This window comes from Cydia fagiglandana, chromosome Z, assembly GCF_963556715.1.
Source record: "Cydia fagiglandana chromosome Z, ilCydFagi1.1, whole genome shotgun sequence".
Classification (NCBI taxonomy): domain Eukaryota; kingdom Metazoa; phylum Arthropoda; class Insecta; order Lepidoptera; family Tortricidae; genus Cydia; species Cydia fagiglandana.
Window position 1 is genome coordinate 32,411,541 of NC_085959.1, and position 15,188 is coordinate 32,426,728.

At 38.7% G+C, this 15,188-nt stretch overlaps 2 protein-coding genes across 14 annotated transcripts in view; both read left to right on the plus strand.

Moving 5' to 3' along the window:
- The first annotated feature begins 10,550 nt into the window (after positions 1-10,550).
- Positions 10,551-11,187, plus strand: LOC134678911 (uncharacterized). The gene has a single exon (XM_063537655.1). It carries the CDS (start codon positions 10,625-10,627, stop codon positions 11,051-11,053), a length of 429 nt encoding a protein of 142 aa, XP_063393725.1. The 5' UTR covers positions 10,551-10,624; the 3' UTR covers positions 11,054-11,187.
- Positions 11,188-12,397: 1,210 nt separating this feature from the next.
- LOC134678346 (regulating synaptic membrane exocytosis protein 2) overlaps positions 12,398-15,188 on the plus strand; it is a 44,812-nt gene continuing 42,021 nt past the window's right edge. For 3 of the 13 annotated variants that reach the window (XM_063536878.1, XM_063536885.1, XM_063536886.1), the window contains exon 1: positions 12,408-12,728. In XM_063536878.1, the coding sequence (XP_063392948.1) occupies positions 12,619-12,728 (110 nt within the window). In that variant the 5' untranslated portion in view covers positions 12,408-12,618. Of the gene's footprint in view, positions 12,729-15,188 lie in introns of all 13 variants that reach the window. The other 10 variants (XM_063536889.1, XM_063536890.1, XM_063536883.1 and 7 more) reach the window with 8 other exon arrangements.

Consider the following 15,188-nt stretch of genomic DNA (forward strand, 5'->3'; position numbering starts at 1 on the left):
GTAATCATACAGTAACGTCAAATTTGACAAGTAACGTTGACTTTGACGTTGAACTCGGTGCGGTCCGAAATGTGCATATTTACAAAAATAGGTTACCAAAAATTTGGTATAGTCTGTCAAGCAAAGTATTTCAGTAGCAATGTACAGCAAAGTGAACGAGGGCAACACTCTAAGAGCAGTATTGCGCTAAGAAAAGCAACAATGTACATACATCGAACCAAAACATGTAAATTATACTCCGAGAATTATATCAACGACCATGATTGTACATTGTACGCACCTTGACTTTGCTTAAGTTCATGCACAATATTATTTAATATAGTTTGTCAAAAGCAAGTCCTCCATATCTCTTAGTAGGTAAATTAAAATTAAATAAAAATTAAAAACTTTTAACAAAAAAAGCAAACCGACTTCAAAAAGTATGAAATAAATTATTATCCTTTTTGAAGTCTATGCGTTACCAACTGATATATTTGAAGTCGGTGCCAAGCCAAATTTTGAAGCATACCATGATTTTGGTGCGATTCGATAAGGATATACGTCGGATTGCCTTACACTACGACTATGAACGCACTTTCTGTAGGTACAGTCGACGTTAAAGATATGTTTACACTTTTCGCCTTAAACTAAGAACACACCTCGGAACACGGGATCAAGCCTTCTTGGCGAAGTCCGTACCATGTATGTCGTAGTTAGTATTAGTGTAAATCCAATGCATTTTTTTGCCGTCGTATTTTTTAAAGAGCATTTCTTACTAATGTTCGAATAGTCTATAGCACGCAAGTGTGGGATCGGGACTGAGTTATTTCCCGTCCCATATCCAGAGGACTACATTTCAAAATATAAAACAATTCAAGGAATTTACTAGAGATGCAACGGATAGTTGTTTGGCCGGATACCGGATACCGGATAATCGGCCTGACCATCAGCCGAATATCAGGTATCCGGCCGCCGGATATTCGGCCAGCGGAACTATACCTACATTTTGGTTTTTCGGGTGCGCATTCTGCAGGTTTGACCTGTTTCCTAGTGAACGTTCGCGCGGACTCATTTCTAGGTTCGAAATGAGTGCGCGTGCAAGTCAATGGAATTATTAAATTGTCTTAAAATAATAAACAAGTACGATTATGACCGTGTCTGTTTCTTAAATCCAATTTGTTTATTCCGAAATCAAGCATTGTTACTATCCGGTATCCGGCCGGATAGTAGGTTACTATCCGGTATCCGGCCGGATAGTAGGTTACTATCCGGTATACGGCCGGATAGTAGGTTACTATCCGGTATCCGGCCGGATAGTAAAAAAATGGCCGGATAGGCCGGATACCGGATAGTAACCGGATATCCGGTCCATCTCTAGAACTTACCTTCTTGCCAAATTTCACCTAAAGCTGTTCAGTTGTTTAGCCATGAAAAGGCGACAAAGAGGCAGGCAGAATAACTTACACATTTATAATAGTTATTAGTACAGTTCTAATGGGGTTTATAGCCATAAAGCTGATTATTTTTTACTGGCATTGTTATTACTTGGCTTGGCATCGACTTCAAATATATCAGTTGGTAACGCATAGACTTAAAAAAGAATAATAACTTATTTCATACTTTTTGAAGTCGGTTTGCTTTTTTTGTAAAAAGTTTTTATTATTCCATTTTTAGTTTTAACAGGAATTTTCTCGAGTCCGTCTGGAAAATAATTTCCCATTCCTGTCACTATACTAAATCCATCCTCCGCCCCGCCACTGACCCAATCCCTCAACCACCCGATCACTCAACCTCACAGCGCATCAACCCCTGATCCAGGAACCCCTCGACCCTGAACCAGCAACCCTTCAACCACCATTCCCCTCCCCGATCCCTTAATCCCTGACCCCTTAACTCTTAACCCTAACCCCCGATCAGTATAATTAGCCTTACCAGCTTACCACGAGTTTGACATTGATATATTGATGTACTGGCATATTAGTGCGAGCGAGATGCATAAAAAGTAAGTTACGAAGGCTTTAGCGAATATGTCAATGTCAAACTCGTCGTAAGGCTACTGATCGGGGGTAGTGTCAAAGTCATGGTAAGGCTACAGTTGCACTACATCAAATTGGTGGTTTTCGGAAGCAAATGCTCGAGTTAGGGCTCATTTAGACGATGCGAGAACTCGCATGCGAGTTTAATTACATTGCGGGTTTTGATCGGTCGGTTGAATTGGACGTAACCAACAGTCCGCAATGTAACTAAAATCGCATGCAAGTTCGCGCGCCGTCTAAATCAGCCCCTTACTTTAGAAAACACCAAAATCACTTTACATGTGCCTTTAAAAATTGAGGAGTTCCCTCAATTCCTCATGGATTCCATCATCAGACCAGAACCAAAAATAATACGGAACACCTTGGAGGTATATAACTTCTTCCAAACAATAAAAGAATTACTCAAATCGGATCACAGGTGCCAGAGTACTCGCTGAACATACTACATTTAAAAAATCATCATCATTATCATCAAAACAATCATCATCATCAGGTCTACTTCATCAAATTGGTGGTGTTCGGGAGAAAATGCTCGAGTTGCTTAAGAAAACACCCAAATCACCATGCATGTGCCTTTATAAATTGAGGAGTTCCCTCAATTCCTCATGGATCTCATCATCAGAACAGAACCAAATTATTATAGGACCAACTTGGAGGTAGCTCCTTTCAAACAAAAAAAGAATTACATACTCAAATCGGACTACGATGTCGGAGTAATCGGTGAACGTACATAAAAAAAAATAGCCACAACCAAATACAGAACATCCTCTGGGGTTCGGGGGCCCTTCACTTCCCACAAGGGGGACCCTTCTATGAAATTGATGTCGGTTAAAAATGGTTTTCACTTCACAACTTAAACAATTTCAGAGCATTAAGTACAGTCACCTGCAATAATATGTTGTTAACTATTCAAAGGCCTCAAAAATATGCAACTCGCTCTTTTGGCTCTACAAATAAGATCGTATTTTTGCGACCTTTGTTGTGTAACATAGGTACTATTGCAGATGACTGTATTATACACATGTGCTTACAAGCAATAAATAACAAGGCAAGCAATAAATCACAAACAAAATTGCCATTTTAGGGTTTTTTACCCAAAGGGCAAAAAAACGGGACTCGGGACCCTAGATTCCGCTAGTCTGTCTGTCTGTCACCAATTGTCTGTCTGCAATTGAAATTTTCACAGATGATGTATTTCTGTTGCCACTACGACAACAAATACTAAAAACAGAATATAATGAATATTTAAGTGGGACCACCATACAATAAATCTATTTGCCGTTTTTTGTGTAATGGTACGGAACCCTTCGTGCGCGAGTTTTCTCTACAAATGGCTTCAATCAACAAGCTTAAATAATGAATTTAATTCCCCGTGAACAGACCTAGGGAGGGAAGGAGTCGAAACGAATGCTACGGCGTAGCGATCTACGAGCGTAGCTCGTAGGCTACGAAGGCGAAGACCTCCGCCAGGGGTGCGAAACTCCTGAGATCGGTCAAACTCGGCTCCGCTCGGCTCAGCATTGCTCCGAGCAATTATTAGGGTTGGCACCACTTGACTTCCTTCTGCGTGCACGACCACAGATAAGATAATCACTTGAATTTTGACAACCCTAAATAGCCGAAAGGGATAGTGTCATATATTAGAAAGGGATAGCATGACTCGACCCTGAACCGCTGTCAAACTTCGGTTTTGTAGGAAGTTTCCTTTCTGTACGGTAGTACTATTATTTATTCTGTGCCTCCGCGGAATCCTTTGATGATGAACATTTACGTTAATTCCCATACCTATATTTAGTCAGGCAATGTTACTGAAACATTATACTATAAGTTAAAATGATTAGTACCTATAATTTTCATCGATGCAAACTTTATATTACAAACTTTTAATATAATGTTAATGCCCTTTTGAACTCATTTGACGTTCCTAGCTTGAAAGAAAATTTATAGCAAGGGTTGAAAATTGTGTAAAAATATTCGGCTATTAAATCAATTAAATTAAATATGTTTAAACATAAACAAAAAACTAAAATAATACCACTGTCTATATCTTGTTAAAAAATATTTAGATTATAAACGGCAGTATTTCGATTTGTATGAATTAGAGTATTGTAACCTTAGTCCGATAGTGAAGTTTTTTTTAAAGATAAAGAAAATGAACTGTAGAAATAGAGTAGATATTTACTTTATTCAGTAATGCATCATGCTAATAGACTGCCCAAATTTAAGGCGATAGAATAAAAGTTTCACTTTAAAATGATACAATGGTACTTACGGTAACTTATTACCTGCTTACCCAGTAATTGTTTCTGTTGTTCCTATTATGTCTGTGAGTTGTGCGGAGTCATAGGAATATCCGACGACCTTAAACTTAACCGACACAAAGAGTAGGTAGTACTAAGTTAGTATACCGACATTCAGTTAAACGCATGAGGAGTGCATCGAGCGAACGAGAATTCGATAACACAATTTACGTGCTATGTTGTCCATTAGGGCAAAATTCAAAGAGAAAATGGAGCGACCTAGGCGAATAGTTCCTACGACGGCATAAGATAAAAGCTAGCTTACACCCGTGACTTTGCCCATTTAGAAGTTCTACACTTTTCTAACCTGGTCCCTTAAGGTTGAATTTAATAAAATACTTTCAGTGAAATCTTTACCAGGTTAGGGGCTGTCTATAAATTACGTCATCGATTTTTGACCCCCCCCCCCCCCCTATAATCATCCAAAAATCATGCTTCAAATGACCCCATTTCCTCCTACTTCATGCTACCGTCATCCGATGCCCCCCCCCCCCCCCTAAATTGAAATGACGTACTTTATGAATAGCCCCTTAGGAGATATCCATATACCGGGTGTGGCCTGTAACATGAGCAAAAAATTAAACTGTAGGCTGTACTCCTCATACTGACCAACATTTTTTCAGCAACTTTTAAAAATAACTTGTCGTTTGATTTTTAATACACTTTAAAGTTTATTCTAAGACGCAATGTATTGCGAATTTTGTTTTGTTTAAGGCGTGACAAGCAACGTCAATCACAATGATATGGCATGGCGATGGCGTCCAATGAAGATAATATTTATTTTGTATGAAAAATAGGGAGTCTAAATAATTCATAATTTTTAAAAGTTGTAGAACAAAAGTGTCACCGTTTAAGGAGTACAATCTATGTTTTAATTATTTGCTCATATTACAGGCCACACCCGGTATATTTACAAATTACTAAAAGACATAAACAGGACTATAAAACTAAAACTAACTAAAACTAAAAATTAAAAATACCTATCAAAATTTGGTGCTCTCGCGAGGGTGCCCAACACGCAGGCAGCGTTCCCGCGCTGGATTGCGATTGCAATTCTCTGCGCGAGAAAGCTAAAGCCCGGGCAGGGGTCGCGCTTTCCGTCCCTCAGCCGTTTCAGTTGTTTTATTGGATAATTTTTAATCCTAAAGCATTCTGCAGGTAATAAGTAATATCTTTTTGTGTGTTCATTACCTTTTCGTAACCTCCTAAAAAATTCGTTACGATAAACAAAATCACTAACAAGAAAAAACTGTGTTGCTAGATTCGCTTACTGTGTTCAAGTTAGACCAAGAAAAGCCTACAACGATTTTGATAGCACAAGCAGTGCAAGTATTAAATAAATAAAAAGATATTTATTTAAATACCAACACAAAACAAACACAACGAATAGCAAGTACAACAAAAAAATCAAGTAGAATTTACAAATATTTGTGCTGTAAAATGGATGAGACTCGGCGAGACCGCTGATTTTCAATTGTTCAGTCCCCAACCAAAGCAAACCTATTTAAAGCTAATTCTTAACTAAGTTATTATGTTATTAAATCTAACCTAAGTGTTTTAATAACAAAAGTTCCGTGAGACACAGACATATTAAATATATTGAAAACGGGTCACTCACGTATTTTAAGTCGAAAAACGCTCGACATGTTTCACTCCGTATCGAGGACTGTTAGACTGTTAGTAGGAGTTCACGTTGTTACGGAGTGAAATATGTCGAGCGTTTTTCGACTTAAAATACGTGAGTGACCCGCTTTCAATATATTGAACTATTTAATTATATTTTATTTTATTTAGTTTTAGTTTTTAGTTTTAATTTAGGTTTATTTTATAGATAAGTTAGTTTATTTTTATTTTTAACGTTTGTATCTGCCTTATAAATAAATTGAACTTAATTATTATTATTAAACACCAACTTCTATATGTATACATTGTTACAGCTTAACGACTTTAAACTAAATAGACGCTTCATCTTCGTACCGTCGACTACGGAACTCCATATCGTGGGTCGATACGCACTTGACCGGTTTTTTGTAATTAGGTTACTGCCGCGAGCAATATAGGCCACCACGCTCTCTTATCTTTTTATTAAGTAAGTACTAGCTGAAACTGCACTTACGGGATATGTACATGGCTATGTCTTCTTTCTCGAGGGTGAATCAATACCTACGTAAGATAAAACTTAGATAAGTCTTCCAAGTGACGCAGGTCACTTCCGGTGGCCTACTTAAACTTTGACGTTTCTCGCCAGATTTTAATCAAGTTTCTAACCAAAAACCACTAAATACTTACATACCCCAAGCACTCTGACCTAAATAAATACTTAACACCAAAAAATAAAGTCTAAAATTACACTAATTCTAGCTATTTTATTCTCAACTAACTAACTTAAAGGTTCCGCCACACAGGCGCGTTTTCCGAGCGGGGCGTAAACGCGGCGCGGCGTGAACGTTTTTAGGGTTCCGTGCCCAAAAGGTAAATCGGGACCCTATTACTAAGACTTCGCTGTCCGTCCGTCCGTCCGTCTGTCTGTCACCAGGCTGTATCTCACGAACCGTGATAGCTAGACAGTTGAAATTTCCACAGATGATGTAGTTCTGTTGCCGCTATAACAACAAATACTAAAAACAGAATAAAATAAAGATTTAAATGGGGCTCCCATACAACAAACCTGATTTTTGACCAAAGTTAAGCAACGTCGGGCGTGGTCAGTCCTTGGATGGGTGACCGTCTTTTTGCATTTTTTTTTTTGTTTTTTTTTTGCATTATGGTACGGAACCCTTCGTGCGCGAGTCCGACTCGCACTTGCCAGTTTTTTTAAGTAAAAGCGGCGCGCCCCGCTCACGCGCCGCTCGCAAAACGCACCTGATGTGACGGAGCCTTAAAAGTACGAATTTTAATATCCCATACAAACGGAGTTTCGTTCTCATTTTAAAACTACGTGTTGGATTGTAATGAAACTTTCCACATATAGGTACAATGACATGAGGTTTATCTATGCCTGTAATCAGTTTACATAGCACCAGCTTATAAAACAAAAACAAGTTTTGCATGAAAAACTTAAATTCGCTTTATTTTTAAACCAGAAAAATTCCATTTTATTCCATGGTATAATAATATACTCCGCCTGGTACTCTCGTCCCGTCTTTTCTCGGTCACCTGACTGACACAAGCCTACGTCATCATGCGACAGCGCTATATGATAATATGCGATAGCGCTATATGTATATAGCGGCCATGATAATGTGACGTAGCTTGTGTCACTCTGGGAAGAGAAGACCATGTTTTATTAGACTATGTTAAGCTACATAAACTATTTTTTACAGACAATAAAGTAACCTAAAATTAAAACTACCTACAAAACTAAAACTAATCCTAAAAAAAATTACAGACATACATATACCTTATCCTATTGTATGTACAAAGTTTAAGGGCAATCTAGAATTCTAGATAGGTAGTCGTTTTTAAAATGAGAGCTAAACTACGTGTGTATGGAGAACCGAGTTTGCTGCGGACTCTTAAGGCGGGATTCCACCAGTGTGCGGCACTGTGCGGGACAAGCATTTTTGTACTGAATATGCTTGTGCCGCACAGTGCCACACACTGGTGGAATCCCGCCTCTAAATTGCAGGTATTCAAACCCCAAATAAAAATAATGATCGCTTAATCTTAGCGAGCAAATTAATGCGCTATTTTCACCAAAATAAACCATAATGGTTGCCATAAAATAATAAACATACGTGGGCCATACTGAAAGCAAACTGAAAGTTTCTATGAAACGACTTATGTTTTTCTAAGTGGCCAGTCCAGGAATTTTCAGTAGAGTCTGTGCGGAAAGAGAAGAGTCGTGGCAGAAACGGGAACTAACATTTTAAATTTTATATGGCAATCAAACCTTTGACACCTTGTCATGTAAAAAGTAAACAAACTTCTGTCATTGTATATTTATTAACAAAAACCGCAAGTTTTATGTATAAAATATTTTCAAAACACGATAAAACCGTACATAAAACCACAAGGAAAATTATATTTAACATTGTTCGGTTTTGTCAGCGGGAAGAAAACGGCTAAAAGCCGACTATCGACTTACAAAAAGTCGCGGAACGTGTTTCCGCTATTCGCGGGTATTGATGTTGTATTTAATATTAAATAATTACCTATTTAATAAGCCCCCTAAGTAACTTGTCTCCGGTACATAATCGGTAAGTATATTCATTCAAAAAATATTAATTTTCATAAATATGTAGGTCATTCATGGTCTTTAAAATAACTGACAAATAGTCTTGATACTTGCCATTTTATGCATATTTATATGTAATTTTTTTTTTCAGGTTTGTGTAAAAGTACCTACGGTATCTCGAATAAAAGACCGCTAAGTAGGTGATACGCAAGAATTCGTTATCTGCGTGCCGGATTCAAGCACATCGAGTTCAGATGAAGATAGTTCTATGAGTGTCCCTGGTTGTTCTGAAGCTAGCTCAAACATAAGTGACATTGAATATTTTAATTCAGACTTCGATTACAAAGAATAAAACTTTTTCTAATAAAATATTTCTTTATTTGTAGGTTCTGTTAGTTACGAAATTATATTTCATCAGTGACTTTTCGGTGAAGTAAAATATCGTGAGATGAGAGAACCGGACATATCCCAATAAGGCCTACCTACTTAGGGGCCATCCATTAATTACGTCACACGATTAGGGGGTGCAAGGGGGTCAAGAAAATGTGACATGTTGTGACATAGGGGGGGGGGAGTCATAAACATTGTGACGTCACTTTAACTTCATCAATATTCATCAGTAACCGAAAATTAATTTATATTTTTTTAATCGCAGTACATTTAAGTAATGAGGTTTTGGAAGTAGGTAGGTAATTTTCGTTCCTAATTGGTTTTGCGTTATAAAATTACTAATACATATTTCTTTTACCAAAAATATTTTTTTATAAAAAAAATAAAGCCGAGTTAGTATTGCCGATTTCGTTGAAAACAAAATTGCCTAAATGTGACGTCACACAAGGTGGGGAGGGATTTGCAAAATGTGACCAAGTGTGACAAGGAGGGGGGAGGGGTCAAAAAACCTAGAAATTCGTGTGACGTAATTAATGGATGATCCCTTATGCACTATTTTTATTCATATCCATATTTATTATTAATAATGTACACATACATTACAAGTCAAGTTTACAATGGGTGAAATATATCCCAGATAAAATTACAGTTCTATTGCCCAATTTCTACCCGATCTACCCGGTTTTAATAACTGTTGGACTGCACAGATTAGGCAGTACATAAATGAGACTCTATCTTGTTTGGTACTAAAATTACAGTTGTATTGGGCAGATTCTTAGGCACTGGTTCCACCGCGAGCTAGTAAGCTATGAGCTATCGGCTATAAACACGAACAAAAGATAAGCACTCCCGTGTAAATAAAAGAGACACGGTGATATTTATAGCTCACCGCTGGGCGAGTAACTATAAATATCGCCGTGTCTCTTTTATTTACACGGGAGTGCTTATCTTTTGTTCGTGTTTATAGCCGATAGCTCATAGCTTACTAGCTCGCGGTGGGACCAGTGCCTTAACTAGTTTTAACACTTTTAGCAGTTTTGTCAATCGCACTGTCACTTTTTAGTATCTGAGACATAAAAACAAGTGTGTTTTAAAAAGAAAACTAGTGCCTGCGCTAAATCAGGGGATTGAGTTGGCGAGCCGACACCACCACCAGGCTCCGTTTAGTAAGCCGTGGTAATAAACCGGAACAAAAGGGATTCAAGTATCATGACCTTTAGTGTCGTACTATAATCACGTGACCAGTGTTGTCAGCATGGCAAAAACCATAAAATAGCACTGGCGCGCCCTCAAATCCCACGACTCTTCTCTTTCCGCACAGACTCTATGACCTAAGTACTACCATCACATAACCGAACTGCTATCAGGAAAGTGGGTTAGGTTATTAATTTAATAGGACAAAGAGATGTTTAATATTCGCATGAGGTGAAAATTTTGGTAAAGTCAGACCGTAAAAAGTCTGCAGCGATTTTGATAGCCCACGCAGTGCAAGTGTCATTTTAAACGTCAAACTTCTATGAAATTATGACGTATACATAACACTTACACTGCGTGGGCTATCAAATCCGCTGCAGACTTTGTTTGGTGCGACTATATCACCTTTTTTGTTTGTCCTGTCCTGTCTGTACTGGTTGTTTATATTCTGCAAATAACCTTTGTAACAAATGAATAATCCAGTATGTCATAAAAATATGACAGCTTTTGGCATGATATTTTGATTAGAGAAAATAGTGAAATTTGCAATGAATGTAACCCAACATGCAATAAAATGGATTAAAAATGCGGGCACCTACCGGGCCTATACCCTGAGTTGCCCGCCGCGCACGCCGCCCGGCCAGTGCGGCTGCGGCGGCCGTCAGCCCGCGCCCCCGATGGACTGCCGCCCCACCAAGATCGCACCCAATCCCTGCTGCCCACGTTTCCATGAAGGTCAAGGAACCTGGAAACCATACAAGTACCTATTCCTTCTCATATTGCCTGCAATAATCGCCCACACGTTAAATTGCTTAGGGCATTGTACACCACCTAAAGGAGAGTGCCGTGAATACGAGTTCATGCGTAGACGCACCAAAAGGTTTCCATGGGGCGACGGTACTAAGACTTTTTTCCATAACGACGAAGTTAACCACCTGCCGTCAGAATGCACGCCCGCGCCGCTGGAGTGCGATTGAAATGTGCCGTCGTCGGGTGGTAGATGACAGAAACGTGCGCCGCGATATCTTAATAATTGCCGTGCAGCCGCGAAGTCCCCTAAACCCGTCTCAATCTTCAAAGTCTACAAAGTACCTAACGCTATCTGATACCTACTTAGTAGGTTGAGTAAGGGCATTGAGCGTGCACTTTACTCTCAGGCGATGCCGCTTGGCATAATTGTTCCTCGGGTCAAACAGCTGATTTGCCCCGGTAGCCACGAGATCGTACCGTGCAAACACCCCAAAAAGGGGCGGGAGGGGGGCGCTGAAAGGGTCAGCTTCCCGGGTCCAATCTATGCTATATTTCTTCCTGTTCTTAGCAACTAGGGCAAGTTATACATATATCGTTTTCGTATAATATACGGACGAGGAATTCATTTTTGAAATAATTGGCATATTTTTCCATACAAATAAAAGATATTTGTACAAAAAATTAAAATATTATGTAATTTTTTGTGACAATTTTGGATGTTACAATCACAGTGTGGCGATTTGCACTAATTAAAAAATTGGACGATGTGGCCCATGTACTATTTATTCTGCAAATGTCACTAAAGTAGGCATTCATACTTTTTTTCGTAATAAAAAAATAATTTAAAGCGCGTGGCGGTGACGATTTCCATACCATATAGTTGCTAAGAACAGGAACAAATATAGCATAGATTGGACCTGGGGAGCCGACCCTTTCACCCCCCTTTTTGGGGGTATGCACGATACGATCTCGTAGCTACCGGGGCAAATCAGCTTTGTTTGACCTAAGGAACAATCATGCCAAGCGGCATCGCCTGAGACTAAAGTACATGCTGCTCCATAAATTTGTGCTCCTTACTAACCCTACTATACTCAATAGTTAAGCTCTTGTAAACAAAATTGGAAAAGTGACTCTTATCTTGGTATAAACATGAATTGTCTTAGTCTCTATAAGGATAAATTAGCATCTTGTTGGAGTAACAACAGTAAACAAGGCTATACTATGATTTCACATTTGATATATTTTTTTAAATATTGTAACTTGAAACAATTAAGTACGAGTCCAGATAAAAGTAATAAATTGAAAGGACTTAAAAAATAAACTTCATGCAATAATTATTCATTCCTTAGTTTGCAAAGTTAAATTTGTATATTTTTATGTCTAATAAACCAACGAAATAAAGCACAATATCATACAAAAATGTGTTTTTTTATTGTAATAGTAGTTGTAGTACCCAGTAAAAATAGTAAATATTATTTGTTTTGACATGGCAACATCCAGGTGCAGAGCGGGGTGCGCGCGCACTTGAAGCTGTTGGAGAGAGGTACCACGGCCGCAACGTGCTGAGGCGCTAGCGAGGGGAGCGAGGGCGCGGGCAGGGCGGCCGGCGGAGCGCCGCGATCAATAAGTGCGCTGACGTCAGTCGGCGGGCGCGCGCCATTGGCCCGTCCGGCATTATTAAATAAACCTCCGAACGGAGTGGCGCTCGAACGTCGCGCCGCGGGCACAGCACCGCATCGCGGCGGGCCCGCGCACCCGCGCAGCGCTCGCGGCCTGCCGCCGCCTGCACGCCATGGCCGACATGCCGGACCTGTCGCACCTCACGCCCGAGGAGCGCGCCATCATCGAGGGCGTCATGCTGCGCCAGCGGCAGGAAGAACAACGAGAGCACGAGATCATGAGGTGCGCCGCCGCCTCCCGACCCCACCACCTTCCTGCCTCCGCCCTCTTTTCAATTTCTTCTACCCACATAAAATTATTTGTGATGAATTTTGGTATTCAGTTCTAAAAATTTATTATGATACAATAATCGATTGCCGTTGCGCTAGACGCGTACGTGGATTGGACTGCTGCATTAAATAGTGTTATGTTGTACAATTGTCTGCTCGTATAAAATGGATACCTGCTATAGGTGTACAGATTTAAGATGAGTCTCAAAAATAAGGTCAACTAAGTAGAAGTTCTGTAAGGCATCTTTAATGCAATACATATTGCTGACGTACCAACAACACGTTAAGAAAATAATAAGATAATTGAATTAAGGAACCCTTCTACTCGATTCGTCCTGGCTGGGCGAGTTAAAGTTCCTTCTAGTATTTTGACACGATGTTTCCAGTATTTCTAGAGTCGTATTATAGGTACGATTTTGTTCATATTGAAGAACGTATAGAACTTTATAAAATTATTCGTTACTTAATTATATGTAGGTATGTAGCCGCGCAGGGAGACTTGGATGATGTTTATCATCGAAACAATCTCCATCTGAAGTTCAACCTGCTAAGGCGGCGTTGAGAGAAAATCGTATCAAAAGGGGCACTCTACATATTCATACCGTGCTATTGTTTTGTTAGTTATGTACTTAACTTTAGAGTATTTCGGAGTGAAATTGTATAGACAACATTTTGATACCTAATAACAAAACATCGATCTATTTTACCAGAGTAGCTCGGAAAGGCTTCATTTATTCTTCAAAACAAGTTAGCAAAGATGTATTTTATCATCGAAAGTGACAAAGTAATTGTTTGCTAATTATGAGGTTTTCCTCACGTTGACTGGTACAGACAGTCGCCATCTGATATCTTATTTTATGTATGTACAGGAGCGGCCAAGGTGTTCACAGATATCTGAAGGCTCGTTCAACAAAACCACAACAAAAGACGTTAAAGTGCATGACCAGATATTATAGGATATGTTGAATGGGTTGTTAAGTGATGATTTTGAATGATAAGTATTTGAAAGCATTTATTTGGATCCGATTTGTAATGTTTAAACAGCGAATATTATTTTCATTTGGTGTGGTGATTTTTTTTTGTTTCACTGTGTAGCATTGTATATGTATAACCTTCGTGCCTTAAAACCTTCGTGTCGCTCAAGGTTCTACTTTTACAACTACGTAGCAATAAGTGGTTCAAAAAGTATTAATTAACTTCATTAGGTAGGTACCTATATGGATACTACATAGCATTTTATCATGCTGAACTTAATTTATAATATTAGTAGTCTTAAACTTGATAATATAATGAATTATTAAACCTTACATACTTTACACGAGCATATCAAAGTTACTCAGTTTTGTTTTCGGGATACCTACTACCAAAAAGAATAGATAGTATGGAGGGGTCCTATCATAGTAAATTTTGTAGTCACAGTAAATTTACTGCCATCTATCGACACACGACTAAAACTCAAAACGAAAACGTATAAAATTATCAAAAAAATGTATGTACCTATATATTGGATAAATAATTTTATTATTTTTATACCATTTTGATCCATGTTCATTCACTGATATACATGTGTTAAAATTGTTAAATATGAAACGGTGTCATAACGACATCTAGCCGAGCATAGGCTAAAGGTGTGTGGGGCATCTATCCGAGAATGACCTTTTTCTTGATTTTCGAGGCACGTTTTTTCCTTAGACTTTATTCATCTCATACGAAGTTACATTATGTCTTTGCTACTACTCTTTGTAGCTACAGCCCATACAACCATTTCCAGTCGCCGTTACGACGCGGTGTAGACACATCTTGTGTCGACACCGTCTGTTTCGGTCACAATTCCAGTCGCAGAGTCGTCGCCGTGTCGACACAGTTACCAGAAATGGGGAAGGGTCGACACATGACACAAAGTGACATAAAGTGTGGTCGCCGTGTGCACACATTGTTTCGAGTTTGCGACTACTTTTTGCCAATATCATTCGTTCATTCGTTCATTTTGTTCCTGTCAAATGGAAACTGTCAGATGGAAAAATAGTTAAATAAAAATAAGTGACATTAATACGCCATCTCTAAAACGGATTACAAGACGTAATTATATATTGTTTGCATTTATATTACAATAGGACTTAAATTATAATGGGGAATTAAACTGCTCGAGTGATTTGATAAACTAAGTGTAATATAATCAACGCGCCACCACATTGTTTCAGTTTAGCCGGAAATAAAATTGTTTACTTCTCAGTGCCTGTGTTCATAACTATATTATTTGATGCATTTTTAGTACTTCGATGCGTATACTATACTTAAATAACAGAAATAACGCTTTACATACTACGAAACTTGTTAATTATGATGTATAAATATGGTTTAAGGCTGAGAAATATTGCAGTCACAAAGTAGTCGCAAATGTTTCGACTTTGTG

Bases quoted from the DNA above. Each gene is read 5' to 3' on its own strand.
- LOC134678911 (XM_063537655.1), top strand. From the start codon at position 10,625: ATGAATGTAACCCAACATGCAATAAAATGGATTAAAAATGCGGGCACC.